The 24,439-nt window shown below is 41.5% G+C and overlaps 1 protein-coding gene across 1 annotated transcript in view; it reads right to left on the minus strand.

The window, feature by feature from the left end:
• Positions 1 to 24,439, minus strand: part of LOC126279106 (protein CASC3-like) — a 111,304-nt gene that overhangs the window by 52,013 nt on the left and 34,852 nt on the right. The window contains exon 2 of the mRNA XM_049979588.1: positions 5,723 to 5,884. Within this exon, the coding sequence (XP_049835545.1) occupies positions 5,723 to 5,884 (162 nt within the window). The remainder of the gene's footprint in view (positions 1 to 5,722; positions 5,885 to 24,439) is intronic.

The following is a 24,439-nucleotide window of genomic DNA, read 5'->3' on the forward strand; positions in this document are numbered from 1 at the left end:
TTTTCAAACTGCTCTGTCTTTGATATTATAGGGTTCGCCATTTGTGCAGCTAATGTATGTGGTTGCTGGTGGGTGCATGGGACAGGTTTTATGGTGGGAAAGGTTGCGTAGGTATGAACCTTGGGGTTATAGATAAATGTTTGGCTATGGTGTTACAAAGGTTAAGATGGTGACAACGGGTGATGTGGGAAGGATATCAGGGAAAGAGCATCTCACTTCAAGGCTTGACTTCAGACAGTCACAGCCTTGGAAGAGCAGTGTATTGAGGCATTCAGGGCGCCAGTGGTACTGGGTGACAAGGATGGTGCTTCACAGTTTTTTGTAAGTGAGAGCTGTATTAGAGTGTGAGAAAAGAATAGTGTCCAGCAGATTTGTTTATACATAATATCTGTGCAGTAGTTGCAGGAAATGCTTGCTTCCCTACAGCCTGTGTGTCCACAGCAAATGTATCTGCTGTACCACAAAACCCCTCAATACTTCACTAGTGAGACTTATCAGGTAGATCTTCTTCCACTACTCTGGGGATGAGAATTTACCCTAAAACACATTCTTGCATTCCAGAACCTTCCTGGACTTAACATCTATAAACACATCCATTTCAACTCCTTTTTTTATTTTGTCATTATAGTGTTCACATATTTTTAATTACTAAATCTTTATTACATTCTTTACTGCTCTCATTTTTTTCCATTTCATTCTCCTCCTTTCCTTCTTCCTCATTTTTTACTTTTCACCTAGTTCTAAACTGCACAACTCATTTCTCTTCCTCTGAAGCTATCCTTATGGCTTACTCTTTTGGAGGAAAAATAAAAGAAAGCTTTGAAGAAAACAGAAACAATAGAAAAATATAAAGAGCTCAGATGAAAAAACCAGCACTAAGCAAAGAAAGAAAACTGGAGGAAAGGTGGAAGGGCTATGTAAAGGAAAGAAACTAAGATAATATTGTGAAAAAAGGAAGACAGTCGCGAAGAAGACATGGGAAATAAACTGTGAGAATAATTTGACAGTGCACAGAAGGACCTAAATTGAAACAAGCCCCTGGGAAAGAGGACATTCCTTCAGAATTATTGGACATTCAGCCATGACACAATTATTCCATCTGGTATGTACGATACAAGAGCAAGACAAAACACCCCAGACTTTGTGAAAAAATTAATAATTCCAAATTCAAACAAGGAAGGTGCAGATAAGTGTTAATATTACCAACTGAAATGTTTTTGGCACTCTACTTATGTGTTTGAAACTGAGTTGGAACACATACACTTTATCTGTCACCTGAAGTATCGTGTGTTAATTTACCCTTCATGTAACTTGGCCGTCTTTAATTATCTTCTTTATGTGGAGGTCCTGCACAGCAGGATCACCTTAGAACCGTGTGTAGCTCTGAAAAGACTTCAACTCTTCTCCTTTGCAGCTGTTATTGGTGAAAAGAGAAAGCCATCTACTCTAATTAGAAATGCTGTCAACATTTCATCATTGACTGTTTTGCATTTTTTCAATGGGTGTACAGGTCACAATTACTTCATAACTTTGACCAAATACAATATAAATTAAATATAACACCTGTCTTGAAAGCTTGACAAGAGGTAAAGGTATCTCATTTTTAGAGCTACAGATAACTGGAAAGAGGCGTCAAGGTCAAACTCAGGGAAGAACAATTCAGGTTCCTGCCTTGTGAACACTGTAACGAAGCAGGGTTGCCCACTGCTATCCTGTTTTGGTTTTACACTCCTTCAGTAACTTAGTTAAGCAATGAACTTTTTTTTCTTTTTCTTTTCTTTTTCACTACTCAGATTCCGACTAGATTCTGTGGCCTTCAGCCTCATAGTATAGAATTCACAAATAGTTTTAATAAAATTCCCCTAGTAAAATCTATTATTTCAGTACATTCTAATGTCTATTCTGAAAGTAATGAGCTAATCAGTTTTATTGGAAATGCATACTATTAACAGTTATGGTCAATGACGTATATTGTGCAATACATATTAAGTAAAATTCGAGCGAGCTAATAGATCGAATTCAGCTATAAGACTGCATCCAAAAGAAAGCCTAAATTTTACTGGTTCCAGCAAAGTGTTTAAATGAACCTAAAGTCTATTAGTTCAATAGATATTAAGACTTAAAAATCTGTAGCCTGTATGACTTTCAGTGCCAATTATGACCAAACTACCAAATAATTCCGAGATCTGTTTTGATACTTTTGCTACCTTTATTTTTCTATGTAAAATAACTCCAGTCTCAACTTTGTAAGTGCATTAATTAAGAATTAAGTAAATTTGAATATGTAAAAATTATTGTTCAAAAGGACTGCCGTGGTTATAAGTCGGCAATTCCCACGGCAGATGCGTACGTTAGTTCTGCGTATTTAAATTGATACAGCTCACTCATGTTATTTAAATAATAAAACCCAATAGTTAACTTCAAAACCAGTTAGAAAGGGTCATTTTAACCCTGGGAAATTATAAACTATACTATATTAATAGAAATAGTCAAATATTCAAGCACTCGTCTATATAAAGTCCGAGCTGGTGCAGTTCTCAGTTAGTTCTGTGTCAGATTCTTATGGAGCAAAAGTGCGGCAAGTCGGTTAATTTTTCTGGTCGATATAAAAAAAAAGTGTAATTGTGAACACTGTTAAAGAGTGGAAGTTTTTGACCTACCTAATGTGACAATTAAGTGTAAGAGGCCTGGTCACATGAATATTGTATGTGTGAGTGATAACAAATAAATCGCACTGTGGTTGTCATAAATGTTCAACAATGAGTACGGTCTTGACTTCTGATTTTGGAAAACTTAATCTAGGATCCTGGATTCTTAATTTCAGTGTGTTTTATGCGAGACGGACGCAGCTACCGGGAAGACAATGTTGAATAAGCAAAGCAAGGTAGGTCGAGAACATTGCGCACTATCTACTGGGTGAGGAAATGTTTCAATACCGGTACATCCCGTTGTGACGTGAAGTTTAAGTGGCACTAATACAAGGATACAGCCAGGCACGTTACAACGCACAAGCCAATACAAACCCTAGGACTTATCTTAGAACATAGTCTGAAGAAAGATAAACTTATTTGGCCAGCATTTGTAGATTTAGAGAAAGCTTTTAATGATACAGACTTGAATATATAATTTGAAATTTTGATAGCAGTAGGAATTACAAAAAATGGAGGAAAAGGTTATCTACAATTTGTGCAGAAACCAGACTGAAGTTATAGGAGTTGATGGACATTAAGGGGAAACTGTTGTTGACACAGGGATAGGCTTATCCCAGTTACAGACTCTTTGCAGTAAAGGCAATCAATTTGGAAAGCTGATTAAAGATTAAAATAAAGAATAAAATCTTCAGGGTTTGTTGATGTCATTGTATCAAGAATGAGATCTTTTCACTCTGCAGTGGAGTGTGTGCCGATATGAAACTTCCTGGAAGATTAAAACTGTGTTCTGGACCGAGACTCAAAAGCGGGACCTTTGCCTTTCGCGCACAAATGCTCTACCATCTGAGCTACCTAATCACAACTCATGCCCCATCCTCAGGAATGCTAGTTCTGCAAGGTTCACAGGAGAGCTTCTGTGAAGTTTGGGAGTTAGGAGATGAGGTAATGGCAGATCGAGGGCTGTGAGGATGGGGCATGAGTCGTGCCTGGGTAGCTCAGATGGTAGAGTACGTGCCCGCGAAAGGCAAAGGTCCTGAGTTCGAGTCTCAGTCTGGCACATAGTTTTAATCTGCCAGGAAGTTTCAATGTCATTGTAATTGTAATTCTGTCACACAGATGGCAAAGGACTTGGACACTCAGTTGAATGGAATTGACAGTGTCTTGAAAAGCAGTTATGAGAATACCATGATCTAAAGTACCACAAGGCCAATGACATGATGTTGAATTAAATCAAGTGATGCTGGGGGAATCAGATCAGGATGTTAAACGCTACTAGTAGATGAACTGTGCTATCTGGAAAGCAAAATAGCTGATAACTGAAGAATAAAAAATCCAGCCTGGCAATAGTGAGAAATTCCTTTCTGAAATAGAGAAATATTTTCGTTAATGTGTAATATTCATTTATGTGTTATTAAATCTACTATGAAAGTATTTGGGTGGAGAATAGCCTTGTATGGAAATTAAATGTGTACAATTAACAGCACATAAATAAAAGATGAGCTTTGTAAATGTAGTGCTAAAGAAGACTGCTGAAGATTTAGATGAGTGGAGTGGTGCTGAATCAAACAGGACAGAAAAGAAGTGACAGGTTGATAGTACATATCTTGCATCAAGGAATAGTCTGTTTGGAAATGGAGGGAACAGATGAAGAAGACACTGAAGAAAATGCACTGGACAATGACTATATGACACATGATGTCATGATGATTCAGAACTTATAACCAGCTGGGATGGAGCTAATGTTACCTATTTACCTCCGAAGCATCATAGTTTGGAATGGAAGGTGGTGCACTATCCACAAAAAAAAATACATATATAAATGGTATAAATGTGAGCACATGTACACAAACAATAATGAAGCAGGTAAGAACAATGAACATTATGTTGCAAAATATCCAGGTCATTGGTCGTCAAACTTCTTTTCTCGCAAGCCAATACTCATATTTTGGGGCAGCCCATTGGGCCACATGTGTACTGGACTTATTAATTGGTAAATAAGCTATAGTAATGGAACCATAAGTTAGCCAACAACACACCCGAGTACTGGTCACTGAAAGTCTGCACCATTTGGGACACTTCGTGTTAAGTGTTCACTGTGTCACATTGCTTCCACCCTCAGCAACTCGCAGAGTTGTGACACTGTAATCATCTGATGAAGGGTTGTTGTGTTGTAAGTGTGAGCAGATGACTAACTGATTAATAACAATAACTGTACTTACATTTAAATGCATTATGCAATATGAAACCATATACAAATATTTACTAAAGGTATCAAAGGTAATTTTTCTTCTACTCATTGCTTTTTATTACAATACCTTAATTTTATTTTGTATTCCTTGCTACAAATATGTACCGCTTTTTTGTTCACCTGAATGACAACTCCAAAGCAGAGAGAAGTGACAAGAAGTACAATCTGAGGTTATACTTTGAAATACAGGCAGAGAAGATATTTGGTAAATTTGGCATATTTCATTCAAAGCTCTTAATTGATGAAAAGATGATGTGTAAGTCAGGGGAGACTTACCTCATGGGACGAAAAGGAAAGACTCGTTCCTTCTCATCCCGTGCGGTACATCTCCCCTGACCTGCGGTTCTGAGTGACTTTCCTGAAATCTACTCCTTTTCCTATACCTCTCCACTCGCTTTCCCTTCACCCCTCCTGCCTGAAGAAGTCACTAGCTCCAAAAGCTTCCTTAGTTACAATCTTCTTTTATGTGCCTGTTCTGTCACTGCTTGGTGAGTAGAATTTTTATCTATCCAATTTAATTATTGTGTCAAAATTGATTGTTTTCATTGTTGAATAGATATTCAGTAATATTACAAACAATGTCTTTATTTTGTTCATGATATTTATTATAGTTTTCTGTACTAAAATAATATTGTGCACTTTGATAGCTAATTATGCCGATGTCCTGAAAATGGGATGGTCTATAGTTTTTGTACTAATATACAGAAACTTTTCAGAACTGCTTTTTTTCATTTATGATGCAGGATATCATATTAATTTAAAGTATTGAACAAATAAACTAACAATGATTTGGCAAGTAATGTAAGTAGAGAAATATAAGTACCTGTCCATCACCTTCTTCTCTTTCATATTCAATTACAATACTGTCACTGTCTCCATCATCTCCATCCCTTGGGGGCGAACAATCTGATCTGGAGTCATCTCCATCATTATCCACTGTTCCATCATACTCGTAAGATTTTTGACCTTCAGTACTTATTGTTTCCTGGAAAAATGGAATGTAAAGAAGCTTCATAGTATGATCATTTTAAGACAAACAGTAATTTTATTAGAGTTTAGGTATCAGGATAGTGAAAAGTAAGTAAAAAGACCACCCATAAACTTCACGACAAGATAGAACAAGTCTTTAAGAGATGTATGTAACTGTTTTGGTTTGTTTCCTACATTTTTTACCTACATCACACATTCATTCCTATGCATCTAGAGTCAGCTGCACCCTACAGCGTAAATATATTACTAACATGTATGAAACTATTTCTTTGTTCCTTTCTACACACTATCAGCAGTTACAAATTTACTACAAGTATTTTTAACAGTATCACAAAAAGTATTGAGCACACTGTGCATTTCTGTATGGCCGTTGTCATGTGTTACTTTACGAAAACAGGCTGCAATCAGCGTCTCTGAATACTGACAGAGAGGTATGGCACAGGGATGGGAACGGTAGGTGGTGTTTCACTGTGCAGGAACAGTAGGGGAGAGGAAAACAGGTAATGATGGGGGGGGGGGGACACAAACATGAGGGGAAACGAGATGACAAAGAGTACAAGAGGAGGGGGGGGGGGGGGGGGGGGAAGGATAGGTTAAAGCTTCACATCACATGAACATCACTGTTATTAAAGGCATATAAAATATGGGAAGGGTAGCTTAGAGGAACTACTTCAAGTTCTGTAATCCTGTCATCCTCAGTTGCATATAAAATTGCACTATGTTGATAACAGTTATCAACAAACTGCAAAATTAGAGGAACTTGCAAATTAGTCTACACGAAATGTGTTTCAGGTTATCAATCTAGGAGCAGTAAAAGCAGCTGATACTTTGTTATGGGGTGGCTGTAATTTAAAGTGTTTTTTTTTTTGTCTCTATCATTTTAATTTTATTTACTGAATGTAAAGGAACATCCTATCCATCAGATATGAGGTCATTAGAGACAGCACAAGTTCGAATTAGGGAAGGAAATTTGCTTTGGCCATCTCAAAAGAACCAATCCATTATTTGCCTTATGGAGCTTCAGGGAACGTACAGAAAACTTAAATCAGGAGTATCAGATGGGAATTTGAGCTGCCATCCTACGGAAGGTGAGTAAAGTGTCCCAATACAAAATGTGTATTGTGTTCCTACAGCCTGTAGTACCACCATACATAACATGAAGTTATTATGTTCTGCAATGTTATAACATACTTGCTAAAGATCAGTGAAAAAATTGGTCTGCATAAACCAAAAGAAATTTCTAGTAATTTTGTTTCATTTAGTAGGCTCTCTTTTTGTCATTTATTCTAGATTATCGTAGTAGTAGCAGCTGTTCCTCAGTAGCTTGGACAGTGGAAAAGTCAATTACATGAGAATTATGAAAAACAAATTAACCCAATTACTATCAGTGATGACAGTTCCCTATGCAGTGACATTATGAGACTTCTCTGTTCTTAATGGTGGATTTTCTCAAATATAACAAGTGCTATGATTATGAATGTACAATTTCTGAAGCGACAAGTGTCTGCAATGCAGTTTCTCTCATTTGTGTGATTCATGAGACAATTAATAACAACAGTAAGGTGAATGGCTTGTTTTCGGATTTGCGAAAGTTTTTTATATGGTAGTCCTCTGTCAGTTAGAGGGTAAGCTACACAGTAAACTAATAATTTAAATATGCAGTTGTAACATGTATGTCTTGTGAAGCAAAACTCTGCAATTCTGGCTTTTGTAAATAAACTTTGATAGAGTCAAGTAATCACATCAGTCATAAACTACTTTTATCCAGCTTGGACAATGGTAAATCCAGGATGGAATGTAACAATATTATGAAAAGGATAGTAGCTACTGACCATAATAGTGGAGATGCTGACTCGCAGATAGGCACAACGAAAAGATTGTCAGAAAGTGAGCTTTACACACACACACACACACACACACACACACACACACACACACACACACGACACAGTGTCTGGCTGCTGAGGCCTCAGCAGAGCTGCTCAAATAAAGAAGTAGTGACATCATTGGTATTTATCCACTGTTAATAATGGCTAGAGGGACTGTGAAATGCTGATCCCATGTCCTACAATCAGACTGCTCCACGTACTGACTTTCAGGCAGCAGTCACCCAGTTGGAACAGACTTAATGCAATAATGTAAATTGTAAGTTGGGCCATTCAGCCTTAGACACGTACTCTGCACAGAGTCAATCAAGAAAAGTGACTCTAATGGAAGTGAGAGAGAGAGCGCGCACCTTATCATAACAGAAATCAGCTGTCACTTAGTACACACTGCCGCATAAGACCAGCTCACGATTATTCCAGTTTTTACAACCTTCAGATATAGAAATCCAAATTATTCTCATATGTTTTCTAAAGTCAGCTACACCCATTCCACTAGGATATCTCCTCTGTCTTTTCTTATCTCTTGGTACCTTACAAAGATCCATTCACCAGGCAGTAAGTCCACCCAACTGCATTCGACTTCCATTACAGCCCTACCTATGTCAGCTACTCCTGGTTGTTCCCTAACTCATATTTTTCCTGTAATTATTATTCAACTCCAGCATTCTCTGCTCCATTTCTCAGAATAAGCCTTGGTTTTGAATGATTTTTGCATTAAAAGTCCAAGATTCATTATAAGTGAAAACTGGCGATAAAAACATATGGTATGCTTTCCTTTTTTGGACAAATTGGAATCTTACTTTTGGAAAGCTTATTTAGTTTACCAAAAGCACTCCAGACCACTTTTGCTCTTCTGTTTATTTCTTTTGCTATGCATCCAGTTGCTTCCTTCCCCTGCCCTAAATACACAAACTCACCTTTTTTTTTTTATAACACATGCTTAACTTTTATTAGTTTCCTTGCTATATACTCATATATTGGTTACAATTTTTGTTTTGTCTGATAGTAATTGATTTTCAGCCCTACTTTCAACCTTGTTCCCATTAATTCTTCCATTAGTTGTTGAAGTTCATCTGCCACTGGAGGCAAAGAGTACAATGTCATCCGTAAATCAAATGTCATTCAGAAATGTTCCATTACCAAGTAGGCCAATTGCTGCTTTGTTTCTTAGTTAAATTATCTTACTCCACAATCATATGAATTACTTTAGAACTGCTGTCAATATCTATGGTGATGTAAAATTTCCTTGCTTCACTCCTCTTTCAATTCTGTATTTTTATTATCATGACGAAGCTAGCAGAAAGCTGTACAACTGAATTATATATTGTTCAGAATCAATGCCTTTGGTCCCCAAAGGCTGACGGAACAGATTTAGCTGAATTGAAAACAGAAGCTTTTTCAAAATCTATGAAACCTACAGAAAGTGGCGAACTCGTGGCAGTTACTCCAATCTATATTTTTTCACAACTTGCAAATGGTCCATTTTCCCCCATCTATTTCTAAAGCTGGCTGGTTCCCTAGCCCAATTCAAATCTAATGTTCTCTCTATGCAGCTTGTAAGAATTTTAGTGAATATCTTGTAGCCATACAACTAAAGTAAATCAATACAATGCCATTAGATACAAATGAGAAACATATTTCACTGACCATCTTGGCAAGATCGGTTCGTTTTACAAAACTAGAGATATGGTCCTACCTATGAACAATACATTAAAAGAAAACTGAGGGAGATTCAAAGGGTAAATTACAAAGTAGTCCCACAGATTTACTCGCAAGTACCACAACAGAATGTATGGATTGAAGATCATGTTGATCAGTCACCTAAAATCTCATCACCATTATATAATTATCCACTCCTTGGTATTGTATGTCGCCCCTTTTGTTAATAAGCACATAATACATAAAACCAATCCAGGTAGCACAAATACGGCTTTATTCACAAGCCTCTGAACAATACTGGAAATAAGCCTCTCATGACTCTACACACAATACAAAAGAAACATACAGAAGGTGCACCGTAAGTGATACACAGAACTGATGTGAGCGGTACAAACTAAAAGAACATAATGAGAGGAGTCAGCACTGCTCTGTGCTTGTATAGATGCAAGTCACCGATAAATGGCGCAGTAGAGACTGTGCACACTATCTAGTGGTGGCCTCTAGGAATCGATCTGTGCTGATGCAGTTGGCAGTCGATTTAAATGCACATACATAGCGACACTACACACAGCGCTCAGATTTGTTGGCACTAGTAGCAGGATACAACAACTGTTTGTTTCCGGGCCTCAGTATCCTAAAACATGTTTGAACTTCCCATGTTTTCAGATCTGAAAAATGAGATTATCACTAAAATCTTAAAATGTTACATATCATGCACTCTGATATTTTCATCATTGTCTATTATGCTTCCTGGTATGTTTATTAAACATACTTTTTAGTCTGTTTCATAATTAAGTATATGTGCCAGGGTTCTTTAGAAGTGGAATATTCCTGGTTCCTTCTTAACATTTTATGGCAAACAACATCACAAATATCATCCAATCGATAGAAAGATGGCTGAAAATGCTCTGGCATTGACTCAAGTTGATTTATCTCAAATGAACCTTGTGTAGTTAGAAGGAGTGTGGTATTTTTTGTTGTCTGAAGATAACTTTTTCATTTCAGAAGTACCTATTTTCTAAGGACAAAACAAAAACTTTTAACTTGCATGAAACTCAGTTTGGAAAGAAAATCAAGGTTAACACTGGTGTGTTGTGGTCTTCAGTCCAGAGACTGGTTTGATGCAGCTCTCTGTGCTGCTCTATCCAGTGCAAGCTTCTTCAAGTAACTTCTGCAATCTAAATCCTTCTCAATCTGCTTAGTGCAATCATCTCTCAGTTTCCCTCTGTGATTTTTACCCTATACAGTGCCCTCCGATACTAAACTGAAGATCCCTAGGTGCCTCAAAGTGTCCTACCAACTGGTCTGTTCTTCTAGTCAAGTTGTGCCACAAATCCCTCTTCTCCCCAATTCTGTTCAGTACGGTTGGTTGGTTTGTTTGAAGAGAGAGAAGGGACCAAACTACGAGGTCATCGGTCCCTTGTTCCAAATAAAACAATGTCACAAGGGTGAGAATAAAACAGATGAAACATACAACACAAAACGGAAAGAAAGGAAAAGCCACAAGAACGAAGGGAAGGCAACGAATACTAAAAGGAACAAAAAGAGGACAAGAAAACAACAGAGAGACACTAGGAAAAGAAGGGAGTAAAACATGGAAGCAGATTACAGTGGCTGGCCAACCATGTGAATAAAAAGGGAAAGCCAGCCACTCTGCAACACATTAAAATCTCCACCCTAAAAGCACTAGGGTGGAGGACACGGAGGGACAAAGGACATGCACTAAAACCTACATAGAAGTGTAAAACCCACTCTCACAGATAAAATTGAAGCTGCTGTGGAGGCACTGTCACCCAACACCGAAGGCCGGGCCCTGGGAAAGTTAAAAGCCTGCCGCAGAGCGTCTAAAAGTGGGTAGTCCAGGAGGTGGACGACTGTCATTTCAGAGCCACAGCACCACTGAGATGGGGTCCTTGCAACAGAGTAGGCAACCATGCATTAGCCACGTACGCCAAATGTGGAGCTGGCAGAGAACAACTGATTCCCTGCGAGAGGTCTACATGGAAGACTTCCACACACTCATAGTCTCCTTAATAACGCAGTTTGTTGTGCATGCTGTTATGCCATTCCATCTGCCAAGGCTGGAAAACCCTGCAGTGTAAGAAAGAACGCAGATCAGCTTCGGAGATGCCTATCTCCAGAAGCAGTTTCCGCGTCGCCTGTTTCGGCAGCCTTTAGGCGAGTTCATTGCCAGAGATTCCGACGGTTCTGGGGTCCACACAAACACAACGAAACGGAGGTATTGTTCCAGGGCATAGATGGACTCCTGAATGGACGCTACCAGAGAGTGGTGAGGGTAGCACTGGTTGATAGCTTCTAGGCTGCTGCTCAGTGAGTCAGTACACAGGAGAAATGGCTTGCCAGGGCATGAGCAGATGTACTCAAGAGCACGAGATATGGCCACCAGTGCTGCAGTGGAAACACTGCAGCCAACTGGCAAGCAGTGCTGCTCAACATGTCCTCCATGAACATATGCGAAGCCTACGTGACCATCAGCCATTGAGCCGTCGGTGTAAACCACTTCAGAGCTTCGGAACATGTCAACAATCAAGAGGAAGTGACAGCGGAGAGCAGCGGGGTTAACAGAGTCCTTAGGGCCATGCAAAAGGTCCAGACAAAGCTGCAGCCGAGGCGTACACCATGGAGGCGTATGTGAACAGACTGCAAGTAGGGGTGGTAAAGGGAAGGACTCCAGTTCAGAAAGAAGGGACCGCACATTAACCACAATGGTTAGCCTCGATCTGGGCCATTCATGAGGGAGATGCCATGGGCGGGAAAGGAGATGGTAATTTGGACGCTCAGGGGAACTATGAATGTGTGCTGCATAGCTGGCGAGCAATTGCGCACGTATGATCTGCAGTGGAGGGACACCAGCCTCCACCAGTACACTGGTCACCGGACTCGTCCTAAAAGCTCCTGTTGCTGATCGAACCCCACAGTGGTGCACAGGGTCAAGTAAATGCAATGATGAAGGCATTGCCAAACCATAAACCACACTCCCACAGTCAATTCGGGATTGGACAAGGGTTCTGTAGAGCTGCAGCAGCGTACAGCGATATGCAGCCCAATTGGTGTTGCTCAGGTAACGGAGGGCATTGAAGTGCTGCCAGCACTTCTGCTTAAGCTGATGAAGATGAGGGAGCCAAGTCAATTGAGCATCGAAAACCAGTCCTAGGAATTTATGTGTCTCCACTACAGTGAGTGGATCAACATTAAGGTAAAGTGCGGGTTCCGGATGAATGGTACGACACTGATGGAAGTGTATGACACAAGATTTTGTGACTGAAAACTGGAAGCCGTGGGCTAGAGCAACTAAAAACAGAGAGAGACTCAATACAGAGCCCTGCGGGACTCCATTCTCCTGGATATGGATGGAACTATGGCAGTCACCAACTTGGACATGGAAAGTATGGAGCGATAGGAAGTTTTGGATAAAAATGTGGTGTGGTCCCCGGAGACCCCACTCATACAAAGGTGGCAAGGATATGACGTCGCCAAGTTGAGTCGTATGCTTTACGTAAGTAAAAAAAAAGACAGCAATCAGGTGTTGCCGTCTGGAAAAGGCTGTTCGGATGCTGACTAGATGGACACAAGATTATCAGTGTTAGAGCGACCCTGGCGGAAGCCGCCCTGACATGGAACCAGCAAGCCACCTGATTCCAGGACCCAACCCAACTGACGACGTACCATACGTTCCAGCAGCTTACAAAGAACGTTGGTGAGGCTGATGGACCGATAGCTATCCACATCAAGCAGTTTTTATGGGGTTTGAGCAACAGAATGATGGTGTTCTCCTGCCATTGCGATGGACAGACGTCATCACACCAGATCCAGTTGAAGATGATGAGAAGATGTCGCTTGTAGTCAGATGACAGATGTTTAATCGTCTGGCTGTGGATGCGATCAGGCTCAGAAGCTGTGTCGGGGCAATATGTAAGGGCACTGAGGAGCTCCCAATCTCTAAATAGGACGTTATAGAATTCACTGCAGCATGTAGTGAATAAGAGGATGTTCCTTTCCAGCCATTGTTTGAGTGCGAAAGGCTGACGGGTAATTCTCCGACACAGAGGCTCGAGCAAAGTGCTCGGCAATCGCATTTGTGTCGGTACATAACTCGCCATTTATGGTAACACCGGGGACAACTGTTGGGGCCTGGTACCTGAAAAGATGTTTGATCTTTGCCCAGACTTGGGAAGGTGACGTGTGGCACCCACTGGTGGAGACGTATCTTTCCCAACACTCCTTCTTCCGTTGTCTGATAAGGTAGTGAACATGGGCATGGAGCCATTTAAAAGCTATGAGATGCCCCAGGGAAGGGTGCCACTTATGCCACAGTAGAGCTCGCCGACGCTCCTTCCTGACGGTGGGGCAGTGACAGGAAGATGGGTAAGTGGTCACTACCACACAGGTAGTCCAGAGTGGGACGACTTCACTGGCTCAGCCGCCGGGACTGAGGGTGAGCATGAAGCCCTATGACCAATTGCTTTTGGGCTCTTCAGCCACTGGTGGGTGTCGTCTTTGCCACTAGAAGAAACTTGGGAAGGGAGTGACCCAAGGGACCCCTTACTAGCGAGAGAAGCCAAAGAAGACTTATGCTCCTCCGGCTTAGAAGTGGGGACGGATGTGCCCCATTTGGGGGGGAGGGGCAGGAAGGAAGTGGGCCGGGAGGGGGTAGGGGGGTGGGTGTTGCTCTCGAAGTAGGTGGTGCAGTAGCAACATGGAGGGAAATTCCCCCCCCCCCCCCATCATCAAGGGGGCAGGTGTAGAATTCCGGCTCTGAGTGGTAACCTGGTTTGGCGGAGCTGATGGTGCCAGAACTGATGTAGCAGCAGCATAAGATGATGTAATGCGCACAGGATGCAGGGGTTCAAATTTTCTCTTAGCCGTAGTGTAGGTCAGTCTGTCCAGGGTCTTGTACTCAATGATTTTCCTTTCTTTCTGTAGAATCCTGCACTCAGGCGAGCAAGGCGAATGGTGCTCTCCACAGTTGACACAGATAGAGTATTGGGATGTGATGGGCATCCGCAATCTCAGCATGTGACGCTGGAAGTACAGCGGGAAGACATATGGCCGAACTTCCAGCACTTAAAACACTGCATCCGGGGAAGCATATAAGGCTTTACATAACACCGGTGATCTATAGGTGCTGCATCTAATAAGACATGACTTACACACTATCTGAGTATCATCAATCACTGTGTGTGTACCTACCACTGCAGCGCAAGAAAGTGTCAACTGACAATCCCTGGAACAAGCGTAGAGAAACTACAGGTCTTCCTGTACTTAGCTGCAATTTTCTATCTTTGACATTTCTCTATAGATCCCCATGAACCATGGACCTTGCCGTTGGTGGGGAGGTTTGCGTGCCTCAGCGATGCAGATAACCGTACCGTAGGTGCAACCACAACGGAGGGGTATCTGTTGAGAGGCCAGACAAATGCGTTGTTCCTGAAGAGGGGCAGCAGCCTTTTCAGTAGTTGCAGGGGCAACAGTTTGGATGACTGACTGATCTGGCCTTGTAACACTAACCAAAACGGCCTTGCTGTGCTGGTACTGCGAACGGCTGAAAGCAAGGGGAAACTACAGCCGTAATTTTTCCCGAGGACATGCAGTTTTACTATATGGTTACATGATGATGGCGTCCTCTTGGGTAAAATATTCCGGAGGTAAAATAGTCCACCATTCGGATCTCCGGGCGGGGACTACTCAAGAAGATGTCGTTATCAGGAGAAAGAAAACTGGCGTTCTACGGATCGGAGCATGGAATGTCAGATCCCTTAATTGAGAATGTAGGTTAGAAAATTTAAAAAGGGAAATGGATAGGTTAAAGTTAGATATAGTGGGAATTAGTGAAGTTCGGTGGCAGGAGGAACAAGACTTCTGGTCAGGTGACTACAGGGTTATAAAAACAAATTCAAATAAAGGTAATGCAGGAGTAGGTTTAACAATGAACAGGAAAATAGGAATGCGGGTAAGCTACTACAAACAGCACAGAGAACACATTATTGTGGCCAAGATAGACACGTAGCCCACCCCTACCACAGTAGTACAAGTTTATATGCAGACTAGCTCTGCAGATGACGAAGAAATTGAAGAAATGTATGATGAAATAAAAGAAATTATGCAGATAGTGAAGGGAGACAAAAATTTAATAGTCACGGGTGACTGGAATTCGTCAGTAGGAAAAGGGAGAGAAGGAAATGTAGTAGGTGAATATGGACTGGGGCAAAGAAACGAAAGAGAAAGCTGCCTGGTAGAATTTTGCACAGAGCATAACTTAACCATAGCTAACACTTGGTTCAAGAATCATAAAAGAAGGTTGTATACATGGAAGAAGCCTGAAGATACTGACAGGTTTCAGACAGATTATATAATGGTAAGACAGAGATTTAGGAACCAGGTTTTAAATTGTAATACATTTCCAGGGGCAGATGTGGACTCTGACCACAATCTATTGGTTATGAGCTGTAGATCAAAACTGAAGAAACTGCAAAAGGTGGGAATTTAAGGAGGTGGGACCTGGATAAACTAAAAGAACCAGAGGTTGTACAGAGTTTCAGGGAGAGCATAAGGGAACAATTGACAGGAATGGAGGAAAGAAATACAGTAGAAGAAGAATGGGTAGCTCTGAGGGATGAAGTAGTGAAGGCAGCAGAGGATCAAGTAGGTAAAAAGACGAGGGCTAATAGAAATCCTAGGGTGACAGAAGAAATATTGAATGTAATTGATGAAAGGAGAAAATATAAACATGCAGTAAATGAAGCAGGCAAAAAGGAATACAAACGTCTCAAAAATGAGATCGACAGGAAGTGCAAAATGGCTTAGCAGGGATGGCTAGAGGACAAATATAAAGATATAGGGGAATTATCTCACTAGGGGTAAGATAGATAGTGCCTACGGGAAAATTAAAGAGATCTTTGGAGAAAGAAGAACCACTTGCATGAATATCAAGAGCTTAATATCAAGAGCTTTAATGGAAACCCAGTTATAAGCAAAGAGAGGAAAGCAGAAAGGTGGAAGGAGTATATAGAGGGTCTACACAAGGGCGATGTACTTGAGGACAATATTATGGAAATGGAAGAGGATGTAGGTGAAGATGAATTAGGAGATATGATACTGCGTGAAGAGTTTGGCGGAGCACTGAAAGACCTGAGTCGAAGCAAGGCCCCGGGAGTAGACAACATTCCATTAGAACTACTGACAGCCTTAAGAAAGCCAGTCCTGACAAAACTCTACCATCTGGTGAGCAAGATGTATGAGACAGGCGAAATACCCTCAGACTTCAAGAAGAATATAATAATTCCAATCCAAAAGAAAGCAGGTGTTGACAGATGTGAGAATTACCGAACGATCAGTATAATAAGTCACAGCTGCAAGATACTAAAGCGAATTCTTTACAGACGAATGGAAAAACTAGTAGAAGCCAACCTCGGGGAAGATCAGTTTGGATTCCTTAGAATGTTGGAACACGTGAGGCAATACTGACCCTACGACTTATCTTAGAAGCTAGATTAAGGAAAGGAAAACCTACATTTCTAGCATTTGAAGACTTAGAGAAAGCTTTTGACGATATGTTGACTGGAATACTCTCTTTCAAATTCTGAAGGTGGCAGGGGTAAAATACAGGGAGCGAAAAGCTATTTACAGTTTGGACAGAAAGCAGATGGCAGTTATAAGAGTCAAGGGACATGAAAGGGAAGTAGTGGTTGGGAAAGGAGTGAGACAGGGATGTAGCCTCTCCCTGATGTTATTCAATCTCTATATTGAGCAAGTAGTGAAGGAAACAAAAGAAAAATTCAGATTAGGTATTAAAATCCATGGAGAAGAAATAAAAACTTTGAGGTTCGCCGATGACATTGTAATTATGTCAGAGACAGCAAAGGACTTGGAAGAGTAGTTGAACGGAATGGACAGTGTCTTGAAAGGAGGGTGTAAGATGAACATCAACAAAAGCAAAACGATGATAATCGAACGAAGTCGGGTGATGCTGAGGGAATTAGATTAGGAAATGAGACACTTAAAGTAGTAAAGGAGTTTTGCTATTTGGGGAACAAAGTAATTGATGATGGTCGAAGTAGAGAGGATATAAAATGTAGACTGGCAATGGCAGGGAAAGCATTTCTGAAGAAGAGAAATTTGTTAACATCGAGTATAGATTTAAGTGTCAGGAAGTCGTTTCTGAAAGTATTTGTATGGAGTGTAGCCATGTATGGAAGTGAAACATGGATGATAAATAGTTTGGACAAGAAGAGAATAGAAGCTTTCGAAATGTGGTGCTACAGAAGAATGCTGAAGATTAGATGGGTAGATCACATAACTAATGAGGAAGTACTGAATAGGATTGGGGAGAAGAGTTTGTGGCACAACTTGACTAGAAGAATGGATCGGTTGGGAGGACATGTTCTGAGGCATCAAGGGATCACCAATTTAGTATTGGAGGGCAGCATGGAGGGTAAAAATCGTAGAGGGAGACCAAGAGATGAATACACTAAGCAGATTCAGAAGGATGTAGGTTACAGTAGGTACTGGGAGATGAAGAAGCTTGCACAGGATAGAGTAGCATGGAGGGCTGCATCAAACCAGTTCTGAGACTTAGGACAACAACAACAACAACAACAACAACAACAACAACATCACACCGGTAGACCATCACCTTGACCTTCTCGGGCAATGTATCACCCTCAAAGGCCAAGATGAAGGCACTGGTGGCAACCTGATTATCCTTCGGACCCCAGTGGATGCGCCGAACGAAATGTACACCTCGCAACTTTAAATTGGCGCGCAGCTCATCGTCAGACTACTAAAGAAGATCTCTGTGAAATATGATACCGTGGACCATATTTAAGCTCTTATGGGGCGTGATGGTCACATAAATATCCCCCTAGGTTGTCACAAGTGAGTAACTCTCGTGACTGGGCAGAGGGTGCTGTTTTGATCAAGACTGACCCAGATCTCATTGTGGACAAGCCCTCCACCTCCCCGAACTTATCCTCTAAATGCTCAACAAGGAACTGAGGCTTCGTCATCATGAAAGATTTCCCATCATCAGCCCTCAAACATACAGGGTACCGGGGCGAATAAGATCTGCTGCCATCTTTAGCCTGATGTTACTCCCATGGTGCGGGCAGGGAGGGTAATGATTTGGAGTCATACTTCTGCGTGTTGAATTGAGCTCGTGATCGCTTACAGACTGCTGGTGTTTCACCACCAGCTCTGTTCAGTACCTCCTCCTCAGTTACGTGATCTACCAATATAATCTTCAGCATTCTGCTGTAGCACCACATTTTGAAAGCTTCTATTCTCTTCTTGTCTAAACTATTTATCGCCCACATTTCACTTCCGTACATGGCTACACTCCACACAAATGCTTTCAGAAAGGACTTTCTGGCACTTAAACCTATACTCGATGTTAATAAATTTCTGTTCTTTAGAAATGCTTTCCTTTACATCGCCAGTATACATTTTATATCCTCTCTACTTCGACCATCGTCAGTTATTTTGCTCCCCAAATAGCAAGACTCCTTTACCACTTTGAGTGTCATTTCCTAATCTAATTCCCTCAGCATCATCCGACTTAATTCGACTACATTCCACTAGCCTTGTTTTGCTTTTGTTGGTGTTTATCCTATATCTTTCATTCAAGACACTGTCAATTCCATTCAACTGTTCTTCCAGGTCCTTTGCTGTCTCAGACAAAATTACAATGTCATCAGCAAACCTCAAAATTTTTATTTCTTCTCCGTGGATTTTAATACCTACTCCGAATTTTTCTTTAGTTTCCTTTACTGCTTGCTCAATATACAGAATAACATCGGGGACAGGCTACAACCCTGTCTCACTCCCTTCCCAACCACTGCTTCCCTTTGTTGCCCCTCGACTCATAACTGCCATCTGGTTTCTGAACAAATTGTAAACAGCTCTCTGTATTTTACCCCTGCCAATTTCAGAAACTGAAAACTGATACATTTCAACAAAGTGGAAGGCCTGAAAAAGAAATGTATAGTAGTACAGTCAACATGATAAGCAATACACCCACAAAATCTAAACGGGAATCTGTGGGCTGAAGTGATCTGGAATAAATCCAATAAAAGAAAAAAGTACCACTGAACTACGCAGTTTGCATGTAATGTGGATCTTACTAACCTGATAAGTTCCGGATGTAACTGCTATGTTCTGAGTGGATCACAAACAATAAAAGACCGAAAAGAAATAAAAAAGAGGACTTTTTTTCGTATATTAGCCTACTTTAATTTGTCCCACAAAAAATTCTATCTATTTGATAAAAAAGACATAGTTGTCCTCGATGTCATTTTAATTGAAAATAAAGAAGAATCTGCTGAAGTTAAGACAGTCACAGGAGAGAACAAGAATGAACATGGATATCAGAAGAAAATTAGATATCCAACGATCAACTATGTGATGCATCTGAAGGTTGCAACCTATCATCTGACAATGCAACTCAAAGTTAAGTCCCTCACCACCAGAAAAATGCAACTGAGAAAACTTGGGATGGCTATCAAATTCACAAACCACAAACTGGATCTTGTGCAATGCAATAGTAACACGAGTTTCAGTTAAATAGCAGAAGCTGACATACAAAAACTGGTACAGAGCAATGTATGATGAATACGATCCCTGATCAAACCAAAAATTTGGAGTCTTGTGAAACTTCTACAGAATTTACAATATGGCCTAAACATCTCGCTGGATGTTGTGTCAAAAGCAAGTTAGGCATCTGAAAGACAGTTAACAGTTTTTAAGCAGGGGGAAGGACTAGACTATTTGGAAGCTTTTAGTCCTGCGTTACAAATCAATAAGATTGCTTTATAGTTTTGCACCTACAAATAAAATGGAAACTTGATTATTACAAGGTGTTTTGAGCCCTACCCTGTCGATAGGTCACATATGTCTTCTGCATGCCATCTTCGCCTCTAGCACAGTGTGTGTCACTTTGACATAAGCAAATGGCAGTGTGAGGAGTGAGTTGGATGGCAGCAGGTGGTGGGCAGGAAGGGCTATTCAGGCACAGCATATTGTGATTTGGGCCGTGTGATTTCTCTGTCCTCTTGGGGTCGCATGTCTGAGAATAAGTTTTCATCCTGGCGACTCCAGAGGACACGAGGCAGCCTTCCTGCTGCGGAAGTCCGTGGTTGTGGCGACTTGGTTAAGATGGAAGCAAGCCATCTTAGAACTACGGTGGGGTACCTTTCTTCTGTTGGGTGAATCTGGCGACAGCGTGATGAAACTGTCGTTCCACTATTGTTATTTTGTAATAAAACCTGGCATAGTTCAAATAAAGTAGTCACTTTTGTGTGTGTGTGTGTGTGTGTGTGTGTGTGTGTGTGTGTGTGTGTGTGTGTGTGTGTGTGTGTGTCTATATATATAAATAAAACAGAAAGAAACTTCCACATGGGAAAAATATATTAAAAATAAAGATTCCAAGACTTACCAAGCGGGAAAGCGCCGGCAGACAGGCACATGAACAAAACACACAAACACACACACAGAATTACGAGCTTTCGCAACTGGCAGTTGCTTCGTCAGGAAGGAAGGAAGGAGAGGGAAAAATGAAAGGGTGTGGGTTTTAAGGGAGAGGGTAAGGAGTCATTCCAATCCCGGGAGCGGAAAGACTTTCCTTAGGGGAAAAAAAAGGACAGGTGTACACTCGCACACACTCACACATATCCATCCGCACATACACAGACACAAGCAGACATATTTCAATTTCTTCGTCATCTGCAGAGCTAGTCTGCATATAAACTTGTACTACTGTGGTAGGGGTGGGCTACGTGTCTATCTTGGCCACAATAATGCGTTCTCTGTGCTGTTTGTAGTAGCTTACCCGCATTCCTATTTTCCTGTTCATTGTTAAACCTACTCCTGCATTACCTTTATTTGAATTTGTTTTTATAACCCTGTAGTCACCTGACCAGAAGTCTTGTTCCTCCTGCCACCGAACTTCACTAATTCCCACTATATCTAACTTTAACCTATCCATTTCCCTTTTTAAATTTTCTAACCTACCTGCTCGATTAAGGGATCTGACATTCCACGCTCCGATCCGTAGAACGCCATTTTTCTTTCTCCTGGTAACGACATCCTCCTGAGTAGTCCCCGCCCGGAGATCCGAATGGGGGACTATTTTACCTCCGGAATATTTTACCCAAGAGGATGCCATCATCATTTAATCATACAGTAAAGCTGCATGTCCTCGGGAAAAATTACGGCTGTAGTTTCCCCTTGCTTTCAGCCGTTCGCAGTACCAGCACAGCAAGGCCGTTTTGGTTAATGTTGCAAGGCCAGATCAGTCAATCATCCAGACTGTTGCCCCTGCAACTACTGAAAAGGCTGCTGCCCCTCTTCAGGAACCACACGTTTGTCTGGCCTCTCAACAGATACCCCTCCGTTGTGGTTGCACCTACGGTACGGCCATCTGTATCGCTGAGGCACGCAAGCCTCCCCACCAACGGCAAGGTCCATGGTTCATGGGGGGAGGCCATTACAGTGAGGTTTGCAAAATGTTCCTTTCTATTGTCTTTCCCAGTCCATTGCCATCTGGTTATTTGCCTTACCCACAACTAGTAGAACTCTAAAATACCAGCTCAAGCTTCCTGCTTGCTCAAGCCCTAGTCGTGGGTATGTTGAGCAAGAATTCAAGAGGCAAGCACACATTTGTACCAACTGCTAATTATACTAGTGCAAATTTACGATGTTCTGTAATTAAGACATACTGTACAATTACCTTCTTGCATATGATAACTCAGTGGTCTTTGGTTTAAATCACACCATTTATTGCTGTGAGTGGCTTTCATGCTTGCTACTTAATTTGTCAATTCTGGGAGAACAGGATTCATGCTAATTTCTTAATATTTAAGATATTAACTGCTAATGTAATCGAAGTTCGTTTGCCAACCGTGTGCATCCATTCAAATCTTGTTGATTTTTCTGCCCTGTGTGGCAGGCCTTTCCTCCCATTACGGCACTAGGCATTGTTTTGAAACTGAATGAAACAAAGATTCCAAGACTTACCAAGCAGGAAAGCGCCGGTAGAAAGGCACAATGAATAAAACACACAAACACACACACAGAATTTCGAGCTTTCGCAACCGGCGGCTGCTTCGTCTGGAAAGAGGGAAGGAAAAGGAAAGGTGAAAGGATGTGGGTTTTAAGGGAGAGGGTAAGGAGTCATTCCAATCCCGGGAGTGGAAAGACTTACCTTAGGGGGAAAAAAGGATAGGTATATACTCGCGCGCGCGCACACGCACACGCGCGCGCACACACACACACACACACACACACACACACACACACACACACACACAAGCAGACATATTTAAAGGCAAAGAGTATGGGCAGAGATGTAAGTCAAGGCGGAAGTGCGGAGGCAAAGATGATGTTGAATGACAGGTGAGGTATGAGTGGCGGCAACTTGAAATTAGCATATTTTTCGAGATTTTATTCGAAAATTTTTTTCGAAATTTAATTTTTTCGGGAAATCTTTTTCGAATTTTTGTTTTCCGAAACTTTTTTCAAGAAATTTTTTCCGAAGTTTTCCTGAATTTCCCCACGCTTTAACATGTTTTGGAGACAACACACCTACCTAACCTTTGCGCCCATTGCTGTTCACCAACCTAAGTTCAGCACAGGATCAACATAGCTCATGTCAAACCAACACTTTTTCGACTTTTTTCACACCTTTATCTCTCCCTATATAAATTTCTATTTATTTTCACTATAACCTCATATTACCCTTCCCACCTTCTAATACCATGTCAACCTCACAACATCCCTACAACGACCCCATTAAATTTTATTTACATTCGCTCCGCAAACATGCCTTCACCCTAGCCAGATTATGCTCCCATATTTTATTTACTCAGGCTTGTCTCACATTTGGCATTACCCCCAAAGGCCTCACACTTAAAGTTCCCATCTCTGGCTGCAATCCTTTCCATCAGTCCTTATACCAGTTCCAAACAGCACAATCCATAGCCCTCACCCGCCTAATCCTTCACCTATACATCGACTCGGCCAATGAACACACCGGTCAACTCCTATCCCAAATCAAGGTCCTCAATCTTTCCTCTCCCACATCCACACTGGCTGTTCATAGCATCCTCCTACAGGCCAACCGCAAATCAGAACAGCATGCCACCCTCCACCTCAAAAAACTATCCAATCTCCTGGTTTCCCACCTCCGGAAACGCAACTCACTCACCCTCCAAAACCTTTCCAACAAACCTCAACCTCCTCTCATTGCACACAGACCCAGTCTCTCCCATCTACTCAATCTCTCACTTCCAGCTCCACTCCCCTCAACACCTCAAAATTCTAGTCAACACAATCTGGAACCATAACACCCCAATTCAGTTGTTAACCTTTCCTCCAAACCTCTCTCCCAATCCGAAACCTCTGTCCTATCCAAAGGCCTCACCTTCAGCCCCACTCCCAGGTTCAACCAAACTGCCCTTGTCAAAGATTTACTGTCCTACACTCGTAGTCTCTGCTGGAAATATCACTTTGCCACGAAGAAAAATAATCCTGATCCCACTCCTAATGATCCAACTCCCCAAGACACTGTTGTTGTTGTTGTTGTTGTCGTCGTCTTCAGTCCTGAGACTGGTTTCATGCAGCTCTCCATGCTACTCTATCCTGTGCAAGCTGCTTCATCTCCCAGTACCTACTGCAACCTACATCCTTCTGAATCTGCTTAGTGTATTCATCTCTTGGTCTCCCTCTACGATTTTTACCCTCCACGCTGCCCTCCAATGCTAAATTTGTGATCCCTTGATGCCTTAGAACATGTCCTACCAACCGATCCCTTCTCCTGGTCAAGTTGTGCCACAAACTTCTCTTCTCCCCAATCCTATTCAATACCTCCTCATTAGTTACGTGATCTACCCATCTAATCTTCAGCATTCCCCAAGACACTATCCAAATTGAACCCTGCCTGGAACAGTTCCGTCCTCCATCACAGTGGGACCCACCTCCTCTTCCTCAAAATC

Source organism: Schistocerca gregaria, chromosome 6 (assembly GCF_023897955.1).
Source record: "Schistocerca gregaria isolate iqSchGreg1 chromosome 6, iqSchGreg1.2, whole genome shotgun sequence".
NCBI classification, from domain to species: domain Eukaryota; kingdom Metazoa; phylum Arthropoda; class Insecta; order Orthoptera; family Acrididae; genus Schistocerca; species Schistocerca gregaria.